The 24,771-nt window shown below is 36.1% G+C and overlaps 2 protein-coding genes across 3 annotated transcripts; both read left to right on the top strand.

Annotated features, from left to right (window-relative positions):
- Positions 1-13,071: 13,071 nt before the first annotated feature.
- Positions 13,072-16,825, top strand: LOC147548552 (protein NRT1/ PTR FAMILY 8.3-like). The gene is made up of 5 exons (XM_086672702.1): positions 13,072-13,317; positions 14,212-14,317; positions 14,394-14,611; positions 14,982-15,535; positions 15,769-16,825. Exons 1-5 carry the CDS (start codon positions 13,264-13,266, stop codon positions 16,589-16,591), a joined length of 1,755 nt encoding a protein of 584 aa, XP_086528828.1. The 5' UTR covers positions 13,072-13,263; the 3' UTR covers positions 16,592-16,825.
- Positions 16,826-19,908: 3,083 nt separating this feature from the next.
- On the top strand, positions 19,909-22,222 carry LOC147548551 (rop guanine nucleotide exchange factor 3-like). Of its 2 annotated transcripts, none has more exons than XM_086672705.1 (7): positions 19,909-20,381; positions 20,492-20,608; positions 20,707-20,861; positions 20,965-21,039; positions 21,122-21,433; positions 21,521-21,862; positions 21,944-22,222. In XM_086672705.1, the coding sequence occupies exons 1-7, from the start codon at positions 20,099-20,101 to the stop codon at positions 22,064-22,066; spliced, it is 1,407 nt and encodes a 468-aa protein (XP_086528831.1). In that variant the 5' UTR covers positions 19,909-20,098; the 3' UTR covers positions 22,067-22,222. The 2 variants fall into 2 exon arrangements, with proteins under 2 accessions (XP_086528831.1, XP_086528830.1); XM_086672704.1 differs by having other exon boundaries at positions 21,119-21,433.
- The last annotated feature ends 2,549 nt before the right edge of the window (positions 22,223-24,771 follow it).

Genomic DNA, 24,771 nt, shown 5'->3' with positions numbered 1-24,771 from the left:
AATCTCCTTTGGTTTGCTTCTTGTTTCGCCTTTTGGTTCGTCTAGATCTCCATCTTTGAACCTCCATTGATTTCTCCCACTCGCCTCTGGATTCCTTCCTTGAGTTTTTTTCAATGGACTCATAGACCCTAAACTCTAATTACAAGACTTTAACGATTCGCAGATCGTATAAACTTGAAATTAAAATTAATTACAAATATGCACCCATCCGTGCTTAAAACAAGAATATAGAAATAAATCTATGGCCATACTAGTTTCCCGCATCACATCACATGCATTCATATAATATATTAAGGCTAAGAATTATATATGCATGATTATCTTGGGAGACACTTTGTCGACATCACATGTCACATTACGAACTTAAGTCTGAATTCGAAGAATTCGACCAACGGTGCGTTCCAGTTTTATCTTTTATGATTTCTAAAATCAACTTCAAGAAAAACTCCATTTTTTGGGTTTTGAAAGCCCGGGTCTATTTCGGAAAAATATTGATTCGATTCGTAATGATTTCATAAATCAATATAAAGAGAAATCCGTTTTTGGCCTTCTGGATGGCCCGGATTTATTTTGGAATTATTTGGTTGGAATCGGAAGAAAATTGGGCAAAAACTCCCACTCGAATGATGGTCCCTATTCGTGGTCCGAAAAGCCTCGAAAAAGCCCGGGACAAGTCCTAGACAAGTCCCGGCCCAAGCACACAAAAGGGCTCGGACAAGGTCCGGACATAGCACGGCCCATAGGGCCGGCATGTCCTGGCCGAGGCCTATCAAGGCTTGGTCTCGTCCTGGCCGGAGCCAGGACGCTAGTCCATGTACCAGACGCGTCTGGTGCTGGACCGGACCAGCAATAGGTGTCTCGGACCTAGTCCGAGACACCCAGAACCTCCCAGGCGCGTCTCCAAGACGCGTCCAGATGCTTCCATCACAGCTGGTGGTCGAGTCCTAGACTCGACCTGGACGCGTCTCCAAGACGCGTCCCAGCTGCTGTGGACGCGTCTCTAAGACGCGTCCAGTAGCATTCTGGTCGCAGTTGCTGGACGCGTCTCAACAGCTGCTCTAGACGCGACCAACAGCTTCTGTCCGGCCAGAAAGCTTCCTGGCCGGAGACTAGGGTTTCCAAAACCCTAGTTTCCTTTTTTTTTTTTTTTTTTTTTGCAAATCTCTATTTTCTAACTTCCAAATTTTAAACTCTTTCTAAATTTTGAAATCCTTTTAGAACACTTCCAAAAAATTTCAAAACTTTTAGAAATTTTTAAAATTTCCAAACTTTGTTTTTGGGAGTTTCTTAAAACTCAAAAACAATTCTTTTAGAATACTTCTAAATTCCAAATTTTTTTGTTTTTGGGAGTTTTCTAAAACTCAAAAACAACTCTTTTAATCAAACAATTTTGGATCAAAATTCTAGGTTTTTGAAACTTTTTGAAGAACAATTTTGAAAACCAATTCAAAATCAATGAAATTCAATGTTTTGAAATACTTTCAATCATCAATTTTGATTTTAATTTGAAAAACTAGTTGAATCATATTCATTGTAATCAAATTATGAGTTTGAAGTACTTTTAAAACACTTTTAAAATACTTTATAAACTCAATCTATTAAACTATCAAGCATATCAAATATCAATTATTTCGATTCTTAGCAAAAACTAGTTAATTGCAAGAGGCTCTGACGCCACTAAAGGGAATTATACCCTTATACTAGTGTTTATAGCGGATAACGACATCTAATGTCTAACACTAGTATCCCCAAGATCATCATGCAAAACTAGTAATTAACCAATAAGAAGATAGTAGATTACCTTAATCGCTATTTCCTTCGAACTAGTTGTATAGATTAAAGAAGACCACGAGCTTCAAATGTAGCTCCTCTACTTGGGACACCGAATAGTGTATTTAATCTCCCTCCTTGAAAGCTCGCTAGCACTCCAATGGTGGTTTGATAATAAGAAGACCTTCTTGCTTGACTGGAAGATAGCTTGGGAATTAGCTCACTTTCTCCTCTCTACTTGATGTGGTAGAGTAAGAAAGCTTAGAGAGAAATTCCACACCTTATTCTCTGCCCTAAGAGTGTTTATATAGAACCCTAATAAGAATCCACCTCCTTTTAGGTTTCCTAAAACACCCTTTAGAATAAGATTTAGGGAAATAGTCGAAAATAGCAACTAGTTAATATTTTCTCAATTCCCTAAGTATATGACGTCCAAACCCAGCCAAAATTGGCATATTTAATTTTCATAACATAAGGAAACGTCCCTCCAAAAATCAGCCCAATCCGAGCCCTAAAAGTGCCCGAATCGGCCTAGGCCCAAAACCCTTATTTCGGGCCTTTTTGCTATCTTTTGCCCAAATTCTATTTAGGCCTGTGAGATATTTTTATGGGACATTCTCAATGTTATATCACACTCCCACTAGTCATATCATCCGATTAAATACCCATTCTTATGTGTAACCCGATGTAGGATCCGATCGAAGTTAGCCGCGAATTACTTCGTAATTCGACGATCGTAGTTGGTTTCTAGCTAAATGCTACGACCCCTAAATCAATCGGACTTGATGATCTTCTTCATCAATTGTCCTAGCCGACATATTGCTCGCATTGCCATCTTGGTCGAAGGACATCTCCTTCAACTCCTTCAAAATCAATTAATAATGGAGAATAAACTCAACAATAACTTACTTTAGGAATTGAACTATTATAATCGAGTGTTCTTCACTGACAACAAAAATAAGGTCCTTGTTACTTCATTCGAATTTCTTGTAAGCAGTAAGCTGAAGTTTAAACTCTTGATCTTAGTTTCATACCTTTAGTAGTTGACATTTTATCTTGTTTTTCTTTTTATCGATGAGTACTTAGAAAATGATGTTGTTTCTCTGGTTAGAAATCGATCTGTCTCTGTCTTGTCTTGATTAAGACAGAGTTTCCTTTCTCTATTTATAGATAGATAAACGATAAGTGAATACTGACTTATCAGTAATCCTTCTTTCGGATTAATCGAGATAGACAAAATTAATGAAGAGTAAGAAGAAGAATTTATTGAGTCGAGGCGAGAATAAATTCTCTTTCCTTAAGACATTTTACACCATGTAACAGTACCAACAGTTAGGGTGTATGCCTTTTTGATACAACGACTATCCTTTCAGAAATTAAGATGGTACTTCTATATTCTGAAAAGCGGGTGAACCTTCCTAAATAATATGAGCTCTTGGACCGATGCCGATGAGGATGATATTTGCTTTAGCTGGGTCTTGCAGACGGGCAGACATACCAGCATGCGGGGACGAAAACAAAAGAGGTAGAGGGAAAGAGTTGGCTACTCGGTCAAAGCGCCAAGCCTTAGCCAAATAGTATGTAATTTGATCTCCTCTTACTTATATTCATAATCACATCCGGGGACCACATCATTTATGTACGCTCTCGACCAAGAAGGGGTACTACCTCTCGCAACATCCCTCAAGCGAGGGGTAGGTGGTAGCTTGGCTTAGCCTTACCCCAACCCGTACCAAACTTAAGTCTAATTTAGGCAGGGGCCGGGTAGGTGCAGGAAGTCGTCTTTCGTGGACATGCTTTGCTGAAGACATCTCTATACCCATTCAGGAGTGAAGGGCCTAGTAGGCTCCTCCTTGGAGAGAGAAATACTGATTGAGATAGGGCGCAGGTCCTCATAGAATTGGTTGGGTTTCGCGGCAGCAGCGCTAAGGTATATTACTTAGTAACAGCAAGTGGGTTTCTCCCCTTCTTTCATATAGCCTACCTGGACTAGATAAACCTATGCCTCTTATAGACACTTGAATGTTATAACTTCACTCGAAACTTCTTTCTTCAGAATTCCAGACACACCAGAATATTTCTAAAATCATATTATATTCCAGACACACCAGAATACTGATTTTAGAAGAGAAGAGAAGAAGAGAATGAATTTTTGGAATGAATTTGGGTTGTTTATATAGGAATAGAATATGCACTTCATTAGGGACACATCCATTAGTTTTTTGGGACATATCCCTTGGATTTTTGGGACACAACTCTTGAAATGAGTTGGTTATTTAACTAGGAATTTCAGCTGGTTTGTGAGTCGTTAGATCTAGCTTCAAATCGCGGACAGACCGCCCACCCTTAGATGAAGATAGAGGATGCTCGAAACATGCCTAACAGATGAGAGAAGTGATTGTTAGATTAGGATCTAGCAATATCCCACTCGTGTCTCGACGCAGGGTGAACGCGGGTCGTTAGATCCGCAAGAATCCAATGCTTCTGCTCGAAGCCCGAAGTTATACCAATTTTCCTTAGGGAGATTTGCTGTTTGGACCCCCTTTCATATAATCCATGTGCTGTTTGGACTCCGTTTTTCTAAAGTTGCATTTTGGACTCCCTTTTGACAGAATCAAAAGAGAATATTCCGTATATGAAGTTATAGTTTAGATAATTCTGAAATTATCCTCACATAATCAATGTTGCAATTAGGACTCTCTAGTTTATTTAACTCAACAACTAAATGGCTGCCACGTGCACGGAGATGATGAGTCCAGATAATAAGACCATAGACCCGTCTGGTCCGACTCTACCAAGGTTAGTCGTGAATTCCCACTTAACTGCATTTCTTCTTCCATCATGAGTTTCTTATGTGAGCTCATCTTCTCCATTACAACCATAATCATGACTGAAGATTATGGATCAAGTGTTAGTGATATCATTGCTCGAGTTAGGAGGTCAAGGAATCTTCACGTAATATGAAGAATCTCTCTCTCTATATATATATATATATATATATATATACATACATGTTTGTTAATCCTAAATAAAATTAGGGTTTTTGTTGTAGCTCTCTCTTTCTCTCTCTATCTACATGTCTGTTAATCCCAAACAAAATTAAGGTTTTTATTGCAGTTCTCTCTCTCTCTGATACATGTTTGTTAATCCCAAACAAAATTAGAGAACTATAACCTTGTTATGTTAGGGTTTTATTCTAGTAAATTTCAGATTAACACTTTCCTCAAGTAATGATTACAAAATTTAGAATGTACATTACTGATTTCTAAGAGACAATGAAAGTTTGCATAGGGGTATAGTAACCGCGTAAGCATTAGCATCTTCAACCAAGCTACTTCGATTTGAGCTTGGTGACCCTTTACCTGTTTATTGGAGCTTTTATTGTATATAAAAGAGAACTAACATAATCTAACAAGGAATGATCATGATGCAAAGAACAAATTTTGAACGTAAATTTCATATTAGAACTTTCCTGCTTTGTTTAGTAAGAGAAGTTAGGTTTTTATTTTCAAGAAATTTTGGTTCAACAAATGTTTTTATGATTAGGGTTTGAGTAAGTATTTTTCAAGTTTTTATGCTTCTTGCATGGACATTAATCTGAAAATAATCGAAATTTTTCAAGTTGTTAGTATCTTCCAAAGGAACCCTTCTTCCAAAACAACTTTAACTATAGTAAGTTTGATTTGATTTTGTTCATTTTGCAAGAAAAATTGTTCAATATGCGATCAAATTGGCTATGAATCATTCCATTGCCCATGAATGTACTCGAGATGCATTAATAGCAATTGCAATGGAATTAGAAAATTGGAGATGTCGGCTAAACCTCATTCATGTGGAAGGAAGTTCATTTCGTGTCAATTTCTCGATTGCGGTGCATTTTAATGGTTGGATTCTGAAATCGCAAAAGCAAATTCGTCGACTTCGTCATCGTCTACAAGATCCGTATACCAAGAAGGTTGATATGATTGTGGGAAAGGTAATCATCACTTGCAAAATTGTCCTTGGAATTTATCTCCTTGTTATGTTGACGGATGCACCGGCAAAATGAAGCTCTTAATATGTAAGAAGATTCCTAACAACGGGATGCCGTTTCTGAAGTGTCTAAAGTGTGACAAATTCATGTGGATGTCCGATGCACTCTCAATGAAGAACAAATCGGAAGTAGAAATCAATCTTGAAGATATATGCGAGGAAGTTGTAAAAAAAATTAAAATTGCGTGCCTAATGTTATAAATTGTGAATGTTATTTATGTGATGTCTGGTGTTAATTATGTGAATGATTGATCCAAATTGTGTAATAGATCGACCCAAATTATGTCTTATGTTATTTATGTGATGTCTAATGTTATTTATGTTATTTATGTTTTTAATCTTGTGTTAGGGGTTGCATTTGTGTTCTCAAAGTACAGTTCATTATGTCATGAAATAATCGTTAGCCATCTCCAGTTCCTTTCTACTTACTTCCAAGCACATCATGTGCCTAGTTGGAAATAATCTATTTTGGAATTTTTGGGTTTGCTTACCTGCCCAAAATATTGCTAACTAACACCTAATATAAGCTATTGTCTCATGCTTTGTGATACATATTCAGGAACTTGAACTAAATCAAATCGTTATCTTTTTTTTTTTTGAACAAATTAAATCCTTCTCAATCATATACCATTTTGCAAACTGGAAAAATCTGTCTATTTTTGTTTTCTCTGAAAAAGCGTTACCTAATGTAATGAGCGTTCTGAAAAGAAAAAGGAAACAAAATAAAGAAACAAAAGTGGTTCATTCAACAAATAACACGACTGTGAATGGTTCGAAAATTTGACGGTGAATCATACGACAAACTAGTGGTTCATTCAACAAATAACATCACAAAGACTAAATAGGGTCAATCAATTGTTCACATTAACATTAATTGTTACGCTATTATTACGTTGATTTCTTCCAACTTCTCCTAACATCGTTTCTGATATGTTGATGTCGTCATGCTTCTTTTTTCCTTTTGACTTGCCAGACAAAGAACCACCCGACTCCTTTCGTTTCTTGGTAGCATTATCTACCCCTTCATTAGTCCTTGCCATATTAATATAAGATTGGGTAAGTTTCTCATGTGTACTGTTATGTTCTTGGATCTTGGTTTTAATGTGCATATTAATATAAGATGTAGGTAGTATAAATTTCTGATGTATTATTTACCTGTGTTAGTAGCAGTTTTGTTGCAGTACTCCTTATTGCGCTCACTTCACACTTCTTAGGGCATGTCCTTGCATTATGATTACAATCTTTGCATATTGAGCACCTTCTCATCTTTCTTTGCACAGGAGGTTCAGTATGAGCTCGATGTCTGCTTCTTTGCACAGCAGCTGAAACAAAGTTCTTGGTACTGTCACCCAACTCAGGTAATATAAAGTAAATAAAGTTCTTGGTACCTTCACCCAACTATTTGAATCACCCAATGAAAAAAGACAAGAAGCATATGATATTTTATAATATTCAACCAAGTAATATGGTTCACATAGCCTACAAGTATCACAAAATAAATTAGTAGTAACCTTGTATAGTATTCAACCTACACGTACAAATTAAGCTCATATTCATAATAAAAACACTTACTCTTCAAAGACTACTCTATTACCGGTTCCAACAGATACAACATGTTGACACACAAATCTACTCAGCTGCCAAAGCTTGCAAGTACATGTGTTCGTGTTCAAATCAACCACCCAACTTTCCTGACTTGTGTTGTTAGTAACCTCATAAAGTTTGGGTGAGCTGCAAATAACCGTGTACTCTGTGACTAAGTTCTCCATTATAGTTAATTCCTTTCTCTGCCTTGGTACCAACTGTCCATCACTCCAGTTCGCAGAAATGTTCTTTCTCTTGGTAAACAACTCTCTCAACATCTGATTAAACTCCATGAATATCATGGTCACTGGCTTATTCCTGACGGGCTTAGCCCAATTGTTAAAAGATTCACTCATGCCATTAGTAGTATGCTGACATAGTGATTCTTTATCATATTAGGCCCTCGCCCAAGTATCCAAAGACTCTTTAACCAAGTATTCATGTGCTTCAGGATTTCAACTTTTCAACTGATTCATATAGCCCACATGTACATGCTTCCCAAGTGTCTGCCCTGCTTGCCACATGAGACTATGCAACGTGGTATTCCGAAAGTACTTTTTGAAATTGGCATACATATGTCTTAGACAAAACCTTGAATCAGACTTTTCAAACACTACTGATGAGACATGAAAATGTCCCATCTGAATCTCTTAATTTAGGCTAGTTAGTCAATTTCGAGCACTCAGGTGTATTCTAAGAAGATAAGCGCGAAAACGGATAAAATCGAGAGAAAAACACTCATGAGGGCATTTTGGTCATTTTTGAGATATGGGTGTTCAGGTTATTTGGTCAACTTTGGTGCTCGAATGAAATGTAGAGTCCAAAACGAACTCGTAGGCGAAAACAGAAGTCGAATCGGAGTTCTGACGAGAAAGTTAGACCAAGTCAAAGTTTGGAGTCTAAGACGATTGACCAAATTGGCTAGATGATACGTGGCGTGCCATCTAACGGCGAGGGTTAAACATTCGGTATACTGGTTTGTACAATGGGGTGACATTTGGGACCTCTTTAAGCTATGATTTCGCGTAACCGAGTGCAATGTATGGCAATGGATCCAATTGCATCTAGCGGCTGAAATGTTTTCTTATTCACGTGGCCTCACCTTGGATTGTGTTGCAACTTATTATATATCTCCATGCCACACCAAATCATTTTCTTGACAGCCACATACCTACACGTGATAGGATCCTAGAATTAAAGTAACTTTCCCTCTCGTCCTCATTCTCATTTCCTTATCCCTACTTTTTCTGAAGGGTCAAATTAATACAATGAGAAAGAGAGATGTAGAGAGAGAAAGGGATTTTCACAGAGAATGGTTAATAGAGATTTTTAAAGACACAAGGCAAGATTTGAGAACAATTGAATCGTCCCTAGAGAGAGACAAAGGACGGCAACGATTGATGCTCAAAAGGAATTGAAACTTTCCTAACAGTAGAGAGATCAATGGAGATTTTTTTAGAAACCAAAAAGGGTAAAACAGAGATTCGATTGAGACATATTCTTCATTGGGTTTGGATTTAGGAGAGAAGTCATGAGTATATTTTCTTCATCTTCTCGGCTAAATGAGGATTTTATTGAGAGATTTCTGAAGTGGTGTGAGCTGGATATATCAAAGGTTTGAATCAGAGAATGATTTTTGGAGAAAGGAAAAAGGTGTTGGATATTTTTCTGGAAATAGAAATGATTTAGATTTGATAGAAAAGATCAGAGATATCTCTTCTCTTCTCATATACTATAAGAAGAACAGAAGACAGGGGCTAGCGGGAACATCTCTCATTTGGGGGGATCATCTCCTCTCTGAAGCTCAACTAAAACAGAAAAATCAGAGAGAGAGAGTAGCCAAACAAAACAAAGCATCATCAACTTGTCATAATCTTATCTTCATAACTTTTCTTTTCTTTGTGAGAGAGTGAAGAGGGTGATTGTAGAGGAGAAACAAAGAGCATTTCTTATTCATTTTTTCTTCTTCATCTTCTGTATTTCTTATATTTTTGTGAGAGAAAGTGAGAAACAGAGTGGTGAGTGAGAGAGAAACAGAGAGTGTTTTGTAAAGAAAAAGAGGAGGAATAAATAGATAGAATCATTTATCATTCAATAATGAATTGTCTTCTTCAATGTTGATGTTTCTGAATTGAATTTAAAATCAAAACAGAGAGAGAAAAGGAGTAAGGAAGAAGACCGCGTTTGGTTCTGCGAGAAAATAATTTTCTCACCTGCTGAGAAATAACTCTCCTTAGGGACTGTTTGGCTGCCAGAGGAAAATTTGCGAGAAAAAGGTTGTTTCTTCGCCGATTCTTTCTCCCTCACTTATTTTATTGATTTTTATTTCTCCTACTATGAGTATGATCTCTGTAGTTATGAGTAGCTAACTTGTCTAATCTAGGGTTTAGATCAAACCTTGATCATTTTTAGTATATATATCGTTTTTTCATCGTAACATCGTTGTTTAAACTTTTACCATAATCTTAGTGTTTTCCTTTCATTGTTTATGCTTCTAGGCTTGATCCACCATCATTAGATTAAGTTCTTTTATGGTTGATGCTTGATAGGTTGATAGACAATAGTTAGTATCCATGATGTGGTAAATGAATTCTAACTTGTCGAAGATATAGTTTTCAATAGTTATGACTCCGATTTGATCTATCATCATTAGGTTAGATTCTTTTATGGTTGATACTTATCAGTTGTAGCTTAATGGTTGACTTATCATCGTGCAAGAAATCTAGTTATGTAATGTCATTTGATGATTAGGTTGGTATTTGACCATGATTAGGCGGATTCGAAACCCTAGGCCTTTCCCCCATTGACCCGTTAACTGTTATTATTTGTTTGAGTATTTTATTCTTTTATCACCAAAACCAAATCAAAACCAAAACCCTACTAATTCTAAGTTTTAGAATAGGTTTGACTAGTCCCTGCGGATCGACCAGGTCTTACCGGAATTATCACTTGACTCCCGTATACTTGCGGGTGGTGACCTATTTAGGTGTAGCCTTCTAGGCCCATCAACTACCTTAACATAATTGACTAAACCCTTCTGCCTGTCACTCATAAATGTCAGCTTCTTAGGATGGAGTGTTAAATGGGGTTTTAAGGCTGTCAGGAAAATTGTCCAATTCACTTCATTCTCAACACCACAAACCATGATGCCTAATGGATATAACCCTCCTAAAGCATCTATAGGAGTAGCGCAAGCAGTTGACCACCATATCTCCCCTTTAAAAAACACCCCTCCAATCCTACAATAGGCCTACAAGAACTGAAAAAACCGTCAAGTGAATATTTGAATGCCACAAACAATACTTAAACTGTCCACTAGAGTCCACACCATACTCTGCCACACTTCCATGGTTTGTCTCGTGTATCTTTGCACACAACTTACGTATGTATGAAAAAGATTCTTCGAAATTACCTCATATCCTCTCCTTCAGTATATTCACAGCTCTCCAAGCATTGTAGTAGTTAATTTTTACTTTGTGAATCCTCATCATACGTAGGGCTAAGTCATATGGCTTGAAATGATTTGGGTTTTCTCTTCGTCTTGCCTCCATTGCATCTGCACAGAACCTCACTTTGGCACATGGATTGATCCCGTCAGTGAGCTTCTGACATGTATGCACATTGTGGCAGGACCTCACTTTCATAACCCTGTTTATGAGTTTTTCCTACAACCAATGACTCCACCGTAAATAATCCATTTACACGGCACGCTTTTTGTCCCTTCATTTCTCTAGTCTTCCCTTTGCACCCAATAATAAGCTTAAAAGACTTATTTTTAATTCCAGTATAGCAAAACCTTATTGTAGATGGCATATGCTCTAATACACTGTCTCAGATGTCTAGTATTCTCAAATAGCATACCTTCTTCAAAACCCTTTACTTTAACCACACTTTCAGTTTGAAACTCCCTCCTAATGTCTACTTCCTGCAGTTCCCTTGTTTCATTCTCAAATTGGCCATATACTTTTTCTTCATCGACAACAGCTTCACTTCCAAATACATTAGTTTCATCCTCTCCACCTTCATCTGATTTTTCATCCATTTCAATTTCATCATTTTCATTTTCATCCTCAGACACTTGCTCCATCTCTACATCCCCATTATATTCATCGTAATCAAACCCAAGACTAGATTTAAAAACAATTCCTCATCCTCGCTTTCATCGTTAGTAGGAATCTCATCTAAATTGAGTCGTGTGTTGCCTTCTAGATCAGGCTCTGGCTCATAAAATTGGGAATAATTTTTGCAGGATCGATACCATCAAATTCAAATCCCAAATTAAATGAGGAGATGCCGGTATCAGCTGGCAAGTTAAAGGACAGTAATTCCACGTCTCCCCCTAGCAAAATATTTAGAAATATGTAACAACTAATAATTCATTAAACAAAAATAACTTATTGTATACTTAATATACTCACATGGACTTTGAGTAGGTGGTGGTGGTAGTGTACTTGTCACTATAGTTGGTAGTTGTGTAAAACCTTGAATAAACACCATATTCGTAAGTCTCTGTTTTAGTGTCGACGATTTCCTTGGCTGAATAAGAAAGATGAAATCAATATATATTTAGTATTCTATCATGACATTCTGTGCAACAAAATCAAACCCCCAATTGAAGGTATCTCCCAATTTTAGGAACCCTAAGATTAGAACAAACCTAATTTAAAAAAAATCCCAATTTTCAGAAACTCAAAATATTTGAACCTAAATTGCATGAATATCATAACTTGTAGAAAGGTGAAAGCTAAAAAGAACATCTTAGTCGAACTTGTTATACACATATCCCAATCGATATCTGCCAAAAAAATTCAAACTTTGGAGCCCAATCGATGGCTGCAAGAAAAACCCTAAAATTTTAGAATGGAAGAAGATGAAAGTAAGGGAGAAGATGAGGGGCATTCGTAACTAACTCACTCGGTGATACTCGGTAGCCTTCTCCCACTCGTTTTTGTTCACAGTTATAGAGAGAGCGGCGAAGAAGATGGAGGAGATGAAGCTCGGTTTTGGACTCCCTTCTTTCTCCCAATCGATTTTTGGATTTTAGATGGGAATCAGATTGAGTCTACCAGGATTGGACTCGCGGGTCATATGTTTAGGGTTAAATTAACTTGTGGGTTAAAAAAGAGGTTGGTTTAGGTTATCTAGAGGTTAAAATAGTATTTCTCATATACTTAGGGTAAAATCGTATTTTCATATCCAATATATTTTTGAACTGTTATATATAACTATTTATTTGAAAAAGGGAGTCCAAAATACAACTCTGAAAAAAGGGAGTCCAAAATACAACTATGAAAGGGGGTCCAAACAGCCAATCTTCCTTTTCCCTAACGCGCCACCGTCGGATCTTGTGGAATCCCGAGGAATGAGCGCGACCCGTCCAGATCTGAACGTGCTCGCTTCGCTCAAATGGCCCCCAAATTGACTTTTCCAATTTGACGCTTTAGTCCCTATTTTAACCGATCTTCGTCCAAACTCTAAACTTGAATTTCTCATTGATCCAGAATTGGATTCGAGTGATTCTTGGCTCTAAGTTGAAGATCTCGACGAGACAAACGCAATGACATGTCCCATTTCTGAGTTTGACAAGTCGGGTCGAGCCTAAATCGGCTCCGGTTCCAACAGTGGTAATTTGGGCCGAAAATAAATTAGACACAATTTAGCTTTAGGTCCAAAACGCCTCACAAATTGCGGACAAAACGGAATTAAAATAGGAAAAAGCTGGAGTAGAAAAACAAACTCCTGTCAGCACAAAGTTCGATGAGACTCTTCTTTCTCTTTCTAATCTTCAAAACAGTTTGAATCTGAATCTGGCCATTGATCTTATCTGATTCTCTCTCTCTCACTTTTAGATCTTTCTTTCTTCCTCGATTCTCGTTGATGGGAACTCATCAAGAAGATGCCCAATTACTCTTGGAAGATCCACTTTTAGAGGTAATTATTATGTACCTCTCCGGTCATATTTTCTCTCTCCTAGGGTTTTTTTTTGCTAGTTACTCTCCACAATTTTTAAGCATACATGAATTGTAAGGATGCCTGTCTTTGATTGGAACCCTCAAATTTCTATAATTTTTCTAATTCGGATTCAAACGGAGGATAGGAAATGATTTCATCGGAATCAGAACTCACCCTTACTTCTAGGTTTAATTTGCTTCAGTAATCAGTATTTGGGTAAAATACTTCATCTTGAAGCTATATCACTATTGTTAACTGTGAATTAGGAATTAGGGATGGAATATATTGGTCAATAAATGCCCAAAATTGTTAGGTTTGAATAATGGAGTAGTAATGCTAGTTGGATTCCTTTAGCTAAAGATATTCATGTTATAGTGATGGAATTTGCAATTCTAATCCTGATTCTTTGACGGACGAATCATGAACAACCCAGACTTGTTCCCCATTTTCCATCCTTTTATTTAAAATTTCAAAGAAAACAACTAGCTCTGGCTACTCCCAAGCTTGATCTGGTGTCTGAGTTCGTAGTTCGGATTGGCTGATCCAAACTGCTTATGTTCAGGTGAGAGAACCATCTAAATTCTTAGTCGAACAACTATTACGCTTGCTTAGGCCTGATCAATCATTTTTCCAACTGAATTGATCACCCTTTAACAGAGTCATGTATCTACTTTGTTTGGTTGTATACTTGAAACCATATAAGTTCATGAATCAATTTTATTATGAAGTAGGAAAATATTGATTATCTTCCTGCTACTGGAGACTCATTTATCTGTCGATTCGGGGTTTTATTTCTCTTTTGAGCTTTACTACTTTTTTCTGGACTCTTCGTGCATCCACAAAAATGTGGTTAATACGTTCTATATGTTTTAGACTGCAAATGAAGGTGAATACACAGGTGATGGATCAGTTGATGTTAAAGGAAATCCTGTGCTCAAGAGCAACACTGGAAACTGGAGGGCATGCCCTTTTATACTAGGTATCCCAACTTCTTAATGATTGAGCTGCTTCTGATATCCGCTAACTACTTTTTCTTCGACATTCACAATGTACAGGAACGGAATGCTGCGAGCGTTTGGCCTACTATGGAATTGCAACAAATCTTGTTTCTTATCTCAGTAAGAAATTACATGAAGGAAATGTATCCGCGGCAAGAAATGTTACCACGTGGCAAGGAACTTGTTACCTTGCACCCCTCATTGGAGCAGTTTTGGCTGATGCATACTGGGGACGATACTGGACAATTGCAGTGTTTTCCACCATATACTTGATTGTAAATATTGATTACAGACACTCTCTAAATTCATTTTGTTTTCTCCCCGTCTTTTGTCCTAACGAAAACCATCTTCCACATGATACTGGAGTAATGGTTAATCGTCTTAAATGTTTTTAAAAAGATCAATTGCTTATAGGTTTTAATCATCTGATCGGAGAGAATTTGTTTTGACAATAAGTCTGAAGATAAGTTAAGGTAGCTAAAAAAGTGATACTAATGTTGTCTATGCTACAAAAAACTCCATCCAAAAGCAACCAGTTCATGAATTGTGTCATTAATCACCGTTTTAATGAAGTAACATCATTGAATATCCTGTATGTGTTCTTCAATCAGTGACTAAAGTCACTCAACATTTTTTTTTCTGTAGGGAATGGCTATGTTGACCCTCTCGGCATCAGTTCCAGCTTTTGAGCCTCCTTCTTGTGTTGGTACAGTTTGTCCATCAGCATCTCCAGTACAGCTATTGATATTCTTTTTTGGTTTGTATATGATTGCTCTAGGGACGGGTGGAATAAAACCTTGTGTCTCTTCCTTTGGGGCTGACCAGTTTGACGATACTGATCCATCAGAGAGAGTGAGCAAGGGATCTTTCTTCAATTGGTTTTATTTCTCTATTAATATTGGGGCACTAATATCAAGTAGTTTCCTCGTGTGGGTTCAAGACAACCTTGGATGGGGTCTAGGGTTCGGCATTCCTACACTGTTCATGGCCGTTGCCATAGGAAGTTTCTTATTAGGAACACCCCTTTATAGATTTCAAAAACCAGGAGGTAGCCCAATTACAAGGATGTGTCAGGTATTGGTTGCATCTTTCCGTAAGTGGAACGTTGTTGTCCCTCTTGATAGTTCTCTCTTGTATGAGCTACAGAATGGATCTGCTATTGAAGGAAGTCGAAAACTGGAGCACAGTTATGAACTAAAGTAATATTCTTTCTAAACCATATTCTTGTTTTTTCTTAGAGAACGCTTAGTAACAGAATTTTGTGATTTCTTCGTTTCTCATGTGTCCTCTTTGCCATTATTACATTTCCCATGTTCACTATTTGTTGCAAAGGTCGGTCTGAATCTCTGATGGTCTGTAATTGGCATCCATTTTCTTTATAAAGGATTCGCTCTATAATGTGAACAGATGTTCTAAGATTTGTCTGGTGCAGGTGCCTTGACAAAGCAGCTGTTATCTCTGATATCGAAAATAAAAGTGGTGATTATTCGAATCCATGGCGGCTATGCACAGTAACTCAGGTGGAAGAACTGAAAATACTTGTCCGTATGTTTCCTATATGGGCTACTGGAATAGTTTTCTCTGCAGTCTATGCTCAAATGTCTACCATGTTCGTTGAACAAGGAATGGTTATGGATACTAAAATAGGTTCTTTCACAATTCCACCGGCATCCATATCAAGTTTTGACGTAATCAGTGTCATCGTGTGGGTTCCACTCTACGACAGGTTCCTTGTCCCTGCTGCTAGGAGATTCACAGGAAAAGAGAGAGGCTTCTCAGAATTGCAACGAATGGGAATCGGTCTTTTCATATCTATACTATCAATGGCAGCAGCTGCTCTAGTTGAGATTAAAAGGTTAGAAGTTGCAAAATCCCTTGATTTGGTAGATAGTAAAGTTGCAGTACCCGTTAGTATTTTGTGGCAAATACCTCAGTATTTCTTGGTGGGAGCTTCTGAAGTTTTTACCTTCATTGGGCAACTTGAATTCTTCTATGACCAGTCTCCCGATGCCATGAGAAGTCTCTGTAGTGCATTATCTCTACTTACTACTGCATTGGGAAATTACTTAAGTTCTCTGATTTTAACAATCGTTACATCCTTAACGACCCGAGGTGGGCAACCTGGGTGGATACCCGATAATCTGAACAAAGGACATCTTGATTACTTCTTCTGGCTCTTAGCTGCTCTTAGTTTTGTCAATCTGCTGTTTTATGTATTTTCTTCTAAAAGATACAAAAGCAAGAAGGTTTCTTAAAATGTTACATGTGGAGAAGGACAAGGATCTTCGATAGCTTTCACGACATTGAGGCAGTGTACATATCCTTCTGCCGCTCAAACGTTTATTCCAGGTGAAAATCTGTAACCATAAACTAAACTATTTCAATGGTTGAACAGAAAATACGAACTCACAATGTTGTAATACTTTAGCTGCTCTAAACTTTACTGTTTTTAGTTAAAAATGGGGATAGAGCTGCCTTTGAAATTCAAATTCTCTTCATTAAGCTTTGTTCAACTTCACTATAGTTTCAGCTGAAAGGTTTCAGACACTTCACTATAGTGAGGTGTTTATTTGTTGGTTTGAAGTTTTCTTTGCTAAGGCGTGGTTTGTTTTTTCGTGGATCTGATCTGAAATAATTGCATATATAAATTTAGTTGTTTTGAATGCTCTTGAGATCTTAAAACAAGTCTATGCTCAATGCATATGTTTTCAGCTTTCAAATAAGTCTGAATTTGAGAAAAAGACTTGTTTTATATTAGTAACAAGAGAGACCGAATGATAAAAACCGTTGAGGTATATCACCCAAAAAAGGTGATGAGGTAATTTGAATTTGTTCAGTCATTCCCTACACCACCCATGAGATCTAGGAAGAAAAGGACGGCTGAAGTGAAAGATTATGGAGAGAGTCGAAGACCATACTTGACTTTTTTTTTTTTTTTTTTTGCGATGGTTACATCTGGTTTTTTTTTTTTTTGTTGAAACGCGATGATTACATCTGTTACCAAATAAAATTGTTATTCCAATACAGAAAAGATGAGACTATAGTCTAAATTTTATTACTATTGTGGTTTCTATTTTAATATCCAGAAGGAGATCATACTTCGATATCGAGATAATTAGATCACTATATTCTGAACAAGCAAAAAAGGTCAAAGTGGATTGATTGGAGTGGGGAATTTAAGAAGGGTATTTGTAGTAGTTGTTGTGTGTCACACCCTAAAGAAGACCAGAATCCAACACATCCAACAATATCCGACCATAAAATTTCCTAAGGTTGATTGATTGCTTACAACGCGATTATACTTAATTTATATCTACTTTAGTTTGTTAGCTCTCCAAATATGTGAATAAAATTTATATTTGTTATTCAGGGAGATGGTATTAAAACACCAATCTACATTTACGGAGGGACAGTCAGAGCAAAGACTTGAAATCCTTGAACAAACATTAAATGAGCAATATCTGCCTGAGTGAGGCACTCTCTACACTACAACGAGAAGATCTTAGAGCATCTCTAATGCAACACTGGAACTCTAAATCTTAGAGTGTCACATAGGATTTTTTAGAGTTTTTTCTTTAAAATTCATCTCCAATGCAAATCTATAAGTTTTAAACCAAAATATAGGTTTTTAGAGTTTCTCTTGAGTATTGTATTGGAGAAGGTTTTGCAATAGAGTGTCTCTAAATGACTAAATAGGAAAGAGGTCACTTAGATATCCATTTTTCACACTTACACATAGGATTTTTAGAGTATTTCTTGAGTCTTGCATTGGAGATGCCCTTACAAGGAGCCAAGGAGGTACAAAATAAAATAAAGACCCTTCCCAATCAAACAGTTCCTAAGCATTCTTCATAAAGGAGCAAAAAGTAGTTTATTTAAGTTATTTTCTTTCCGTCTTGTAAGATAGATTGAGATTTGTGTTTAGATGTAGGATTTCTAAGCTTGATTCTTACAAAAAAAAAAAATATTAGATTTGGTAGGATCAAGTATTTTTTCGTCTGTTTTGGATCCTAGGCATCTTCAATCTTAGGGATTCCTAAATTTGTGTTGGACCCAAAATCACACAAGACCTCTAAAATTTGCCAGAAAACTCAAAAAATATCTCTTTAATTTTTGCGGAAAATAATTATTTTCAAGAACTACTTTTCCCCAAAACATTTTTTCAAAAAAGTTTTTTCCGAAATGCATTTTTGTTGAAAGCTTTTTTTTTTATTCCGAAAGCATTTTTTGTTCCGAAATTTGTCTTTTGTAATTGTTCTTTCGAAAACCTTTCTTTTTTTTTTGATGAACCTGTTTTATTGAAAACGTTTTTTTCAATAACATTTTTTTCTCCGAAAACTTCTTTTTCAAAAACTATTTTCGTAAAAACGATAATTTAAAAAAGAAATGCTTTTTCGGGATCAATTTCTAAAAAAATGTAGTTTTCGAAAAAAACATCTCTGAAAAAACAGTTTTCGTAAAAACAAAAACTTTATTGTCAAAATTTGTTAAAAAAGATAATTATAAATTAGGGTTGTTTCCCTAATGGCCCCCTACTTTGTGACCAGCTTCCTGCCTAGCCCCCTACTTTACAAGAAATGTCCATATGGCCCCCTCCCGTTATAACACCGTTACTCTCTCTCTTCCATTTATTTTCTCTCTCCTCCAACATGTTTTCTCTCTCTGCCACCTCGTTAAAACCTGCCAACTCATCATCTTCTCCGGGAAGGTCGCCGGCCGACCAATTTCCGGCCGGCGACCTTTAAACCTAAAAAAAATTTTTTTTTTCATCTCTCCTCTCTCTCTCTCTCTAAGAAAAAAAAAAATAAAAAATTTCACCTCCCTCTCTCTCTAAACTCCGGCGAAGGGGGTTACCCTTCGCCGGAGGACCTTTAAGGTCTGCCGGAACAGACCATGAATGTCTGTTCCGACAGACCTTGATCTGCTCGAGCAGATCTGGAAGGTCTGCTCGAGCAGACCTTTAAGGTCCTCCGGCGAAGGGTAACCCCCTTCGCCGGAGTTTAGAGAGAGAGAGGGAGGTGAAAAAAAAAATATTTTTTTTTTAGAGAGAGAGAGAGGAGAGATGAAAAAAAAAAATTTTTTTTTTTTTTTTTTAGGTTTAAAGGTCGCCGGGTTTAAAGGTCGCCGGCCGGCGACCTTCCCGGAGAAGATGATGAGTTGGCAGGTTTTAACGAGGTGGCAGAGAGAGAAAACATGTTGGAGGAGAGAGAAAAGAAATGGAAGAGAGAGAGTAACGGTGTTATAACGGGAGGGGGCCATATGGGCATTTCTCGTAAAGTAGGGGGCTAGGCAGGAAGCTGGTCACAAAGTAGGGGGCCATTAGGGAAATAACCCTATAAATTATAAATCCCAAAATTCTTATAGTTACCAAAAAAAAAAATTAATTAATTAATTTTTGGACTCATGAATGAGTAGATTCATGGTTCCTTCATCCAATCACATTAATATTTAATGTCTACAACCACCCAAAGATCAAGTCATCTTACTTTTTGTATATTCTGACTTATCATACACAGTGGTGGAATTCACGTACTTGTTCCCGTTTTTAGCTTTGATTAAATCCCAAAATTCTGCCTTTGTTTTCTTTTTTCCTCTCCAAAGATCAATCTATAAATACAATAACAATATCGATGAACGTGCTAACATAGTCGTATTCTAGACACTAAAATAGTACTTGTTCAAGAACTCAACTCCAATGAAAGGTTTATTGATTATTAAGGCTCTTTGGTTTTTCTTCAATTTAAGTTCATAAGAAAATTGAGATGGAAAACTCAAGAGCTTATGAAAGTTTTGATTTTGGTTATCAAAAGTTTGATACTAGTAAAGATGATTCATTTGCACATTTTCGAACTGGCTCACATCCCTCATTAGCATTCTCATACACTGCAAACGAAAATGGGTCTACGGACAAGTCATCGTCTCCTTTGGGTCGGTCACTAGTCAAAACTCCGACGAAAAATCAGCCAGCTACTCTTAGCAGATTAGGAATGAAACAACACAGCCATGTTGCCGCCAACGAAGATGATGAAGAAGATATTGATATAGGTTAGTAAACTTAATTAGTATCTTAAAAGAAGTACTTTTCTTATTGCATTTTTTTCCAACTCAAAGCTATACATACCCAAGTTTTTGAAGATGGGTATATTACTTTTCAGAACTTGAGATGATGAAGGATAAGTTTTCGAAACTATTGTTGGGTGAAGACATGTCGGGAAGCGGAAATAGTGTGTGCTCTGCTGTTGCAATTTCAAATTCTATAACAAACCTCTATGGTAAGTTCTTAACACCAAATAACTTCACAAAGAAGCGAAATTTTTTTTGCTTGTTTTGGTCATCTAAATTTCATAATACTTGTACTTGTTTTATGAAGCAACTGTTTTCGGTCAAAATTTGAGGTTAGAACCATTACCTCCTGAAAAGAAATCCATGTGGAAAAGAGAAATGGATTACCTTTTATCTGTGTGTGATTACATTGTTGAATTCTCCCCCGCTTTTGAGAATCTTGAAGACGGTACAAGTTTAGAGGTTTGGCCTCATCCTATCTTAAACTCAGGTTTCTTTCATTTGCCATTTCCTTTGATTCTTGTGTTCATATTTTGTAGTACTAAAATAGTTTGTTTTTGTTTAGATGATGACCAGCAAACTAAGATCAGACATTTACATGAATTTACCTGCCCTAAGAAAGCTTGATAATATGCTTCTTGTAAGTAAATTTTAACCTATTTCTAACTTGGATTTGAATCCAAATCTATCAAAAATTAATAAAATTACGATATAATTAGCAGGAAATATTAGAGAGCTTTAGAGACACAGAATTTTGGTATGCGGAGCGTGGAAGTTTCTCGTCAAATGCAAATGTAGCAACAAACATAGGTAGTAAATCGGATTCTTTTAGGAAGATAACTCAACGAAAAGAGGAGAAATGGTGGTTACCCGTACCGTGTGTCCCTCCCGGTGGTATCTCGGACAAGGCAAGAAAGCATCTTCAACATAAACGCGATTGTGCTAATCAAATTCATAAAGCAGCCATGGCCATAAACAATTGTATTCTTGCTGAAATGCAAGTTCCCGATACATATATGACAAATCTCCCTAAGGTGAGATCAATCAGCCTTGAATTGAATCAACAATAAGTTTCATTATTCCAATTTTGTTAACTGATTTTGAAATGTTTATGCTTATAGACAGGAAGAACAAGTCTAGGTGATACGGTCTATCGATATATATCAACGACAGATAAATTCTCACCGGAATATGTTCTTGATTGCATTGATATAAAGTCTGAGCACGAGGCACTTGAAGTTGCAGATAAAATTGAAGCTTCAATATACATATGGAGACGTAAAGCTGTAGGCATGATAAGTTCAAAATCGTCATGGAATGTTATGGATTTGAAGATTGATTTCGAGAAGGTTGATAAAAATCTACTTGCTAGTAGAGCTGAAAGTTTGTTAATGTACCTGAAACAAAGGCACCCAGGATTATCACAAACCACCTTGGATACAAGCAAGATTCAGGATAACAAGGTAACTTTTGATTATAATTTCTACGAATATGTTCTCTTTTTATGGAACAGAACCTTACTAGATATAATTTTGATATTGTAGGATGTTGGGCAAGCAATCCTAGAGAGTTACTCAAGAGTCTTGGAAGGTCTAGCATTCAACATTGTTGCTTGGGTCGACGATGTTCTCTACGCTGATAATTCTGCCAAAGAACAAGTAAACTAGTTACTATCCATTAAACATGTAGTTGAATTTCGATTAAAAGTCGGGAGTTCTCTTCAACTTCACTTTGTTATGGGGATACTAACAAGTTCATTTGTCTCACGAAAACTCTCTGTGAACATCCGGAAATCTAATACTACTGTTTTTTTCTTCTTCGTCCGACTAGATCATTGGTAGTTGTTCCTTAATTTTTGTCTTTTCAGCTTAGTATTCGGTTATAAACTAATTGAATTTTGTCTAGGAATTGAATTTACAAGTGTAAATTTATTAACAAAATCTTGCACATATGCTGGTTCTAGCATCAGCTGCTAAGTTAAAATTTGTTCTAGAAATCTGTTTCTTGATTGCTCAGGTTAATTATATTTTGCTAGTTCTCAAGCAAAATAGGAATTGAAATTTAATTACTTTGGGAGGGATCTCAGTTGCACTTGGCATGTGAAACAACAAGTCTTTAAACCCCACAACATTAAGAATCTCAAAATACAACAGCGTCCAAAAATATATAAAGTGGACTATAGAATGTTTATCTGATGGATAATTTCTACGAGGATGGGCCGATAATCCATCTTGGGCAGGGAAATGGACGTATGGTCCAGACACGGCCAAAAGTAAGATGGAGGTTGTTCAATAACCGCGACATGGTGTATCTGCCCCTTGCCTTTTTAGATGATGCGCAATGTCCTCTCTTGTTGTCTTTATAACGTATTATGGATAAGTGCATTGTATAGTATTCGTGTCATAACGTACTATCAACGAAAAACAAAGTCATTCTTGATAGAAGAAGTTTGGTTTAGGAAGAAAACAATTGTATGTTCGAAGATGAAGAGCAAAATAGGGTTTTGCAAATTCAAAAAAATAGGGGTTTGCCGTAGTGGTAGTTCATAATAGGTTATGAATAATCACCAAATAAGGTGTTGAAAATAGGGTCCGTGGGTATATAGACCAAAATAATGTTCAAAAAATGTTTATGATCAAATCTTCCCAAAATATGGATATTTAGTCATTTTACATTATGGACATAATAACCCATTCTTTATGAAATAACTACCGTCCATGTCCCTACTACAAAAATCGCGAGATTTTTAATTTTCCAAGGTGAATTTGGAAACTACATCTAATGTGGGTGATTTGGGAGATTTAAAGCAGCTAACGTATAAATCCGAAATTGGTTTTTCTCTCTCTTCTAACCGTTCCAAATAGATTCAAAATAAAAATCTTAACCAAATCAGTTTTCTCTCTCTTTACATATTTGGGAACCAAATCAATTTTCTCTCTCTTACTATGTAATTTTTTTTCGATTCAAATCAATTTTCTCTCACTTAACTTTCAGATTTGGAAATAGAATATTTTCTTGAATCAATTAAGCGTGATTTGGGGATTAATATACAAAATGTATGTATCACTTTCTCTCACTTAACTTTCAGATTTATAAATAGTGAATTTTTTTGTGAACATTACAGCAGCATTTGTTTTAGTTTTTACTCATACATAAATACACATCGAATACAAATTATGGAACAAATACGTAAATTATGTGTTATTTATGACGAGGAAACCATCATTATTCTTGTCTACAACGTAATTTATCAAACGTATGTGGGTCATGTTCAATAAATTACAAATAATTTCTTTTACATTACACATCGTTTACATTCTGTTACAAAAAAAAAATACAAAATCTTCTCTGATTCAAAAATGGTGCCCATCCATGTAATCTCCATTTGTAGTCTTGAGCAGGACACACAACAGTTACACTATATGTCGAAGAGCTAGTCCAAATGATTTTGCATCACCAAGAAAAAACTGACCAACTTCAAAAAATATTTTATCCCAGCCATCCGATTTTATTTTTGTTGACTTACTTTGATTTGATGATTTTGTTTGAAATTTCATCTGTTATATCAAATCTACACACATAAATACAAATACGTTAAACAAAAAATCATATATTGTATTATAAATTACATGTACAGTTTCGTAAATTATGTATAATGTTTGTCAAATTTTAACAATATTTGAAGGGTTTGAGTGGTTTGGTAAGCTTAACAAGGCTACTGTTTTGGGTGAAAAGTACGCGTAATGGTAAATAAATAATACTTAATTTATGTGCACTTATTTCAAAGTACATGAGATTTGGTAGTGAAGCGAAGTTGTTCTACTAATGAAATGAGTACTGTTTTGGGGTTAAAGTGCGAGTAATTTTCAATAAATTACCCATAATTTATGAACATTAATATAATGTTTTTGATATTCCTGATAAAGTATGGATAATTTTTTACAAAATACATATATTATTTTTTTTGTTATAAAAACATCGTACGGAAGATGTTTGAGTAATTTACTATAAATTATGGGAATTTATCAGAAACTACATGTAATGTAGATCTGAAGAACAAATGTGAATATCATTAAGCTTAAACAACAATATAAAGATATAAGATATGATGATTGATTGCAATAATAACATACTCGATTTGAAGGATTCATGAAAGAAAATAAACATCAAACATTCGAAAAATAATGAATTAGTAAACAAATCTTTGAAAATTTTACTCAAAATCATATATGATCAACTTTAGAGAGAAAGAATCTGTTATAATAAACTAAAACAGAATATAAAAACTTATAAAACAGACGAAAATTGACTTCAATAATGTGTTTTACCTGAATAACGATGAAGAAGATGATTTCAGCAGCTTGATTTTTTT

The sequence above is a fragment of the Eschscholzia californica genome, unplaced genomic scaffold (assembly GCF_041429995.1).
Source record: "Eschscholzia californica isolate CP2 unplaced genomic scaffold, dmEscCali1.0.p SCAF_3, whole genome shotgun sequence".
NCBI lineage: Eukaryota > Viridiplantae > Streptophyta > Magnoliopsida > Ranunculales > Papaveraceae > Eschscholzia > Eschscholzia californica.
The sequence above is the reverse complement of the archived record's forward strand: the minus strand, read 5'-3'. Positions and strand labels throughout refer to the sequence as shown.

Bases quoted from the DNA above. Each gene is read 5' to 3' on its own strand.
- LOC147548552 (XM_086672702.1), top strand. From the start codon at position 13,264: ATGGGAACTCATCAAGAAGATGCCCAATTACTCTTGGAAGATCCACTT. The intron at 14,318-14,393 runs GTATCCCAACTT...CACAATGTACAG, and splicing joins GGCATGCCCTTTTATACTAG to GAACGGAATGCTGCGAGCGT. The intron at 14,612-14,981 runs GTAAATATTGAT...TTTTTTCTGTAG, and splicing joins TTTCCACCATATACTTGATT to GGAATGGCTATGTTGACCCT.
- LOC147548551 (XM_086672704.1), top strand. From the start codon at position 20,099: ATGGAAAACTCAAGAGCTTATGAAAGTTTTGATTTTGGTTATCAAAAG. The intron at 20,609-20,706 runs GTAAGTTCTTAA...TGTTTTATGAAG, and splicing joins TTCTATAACAAACCTCTATG to CAACTGTTTTCGGTCAAAAT. The intron at 21,863-21,943 runs GTAACTTTTGAT...TTGATATTGTAG, and splicing joins GCAAGATTCAGGATAACAAG to GATGTTGGGCAAGCAATCCT.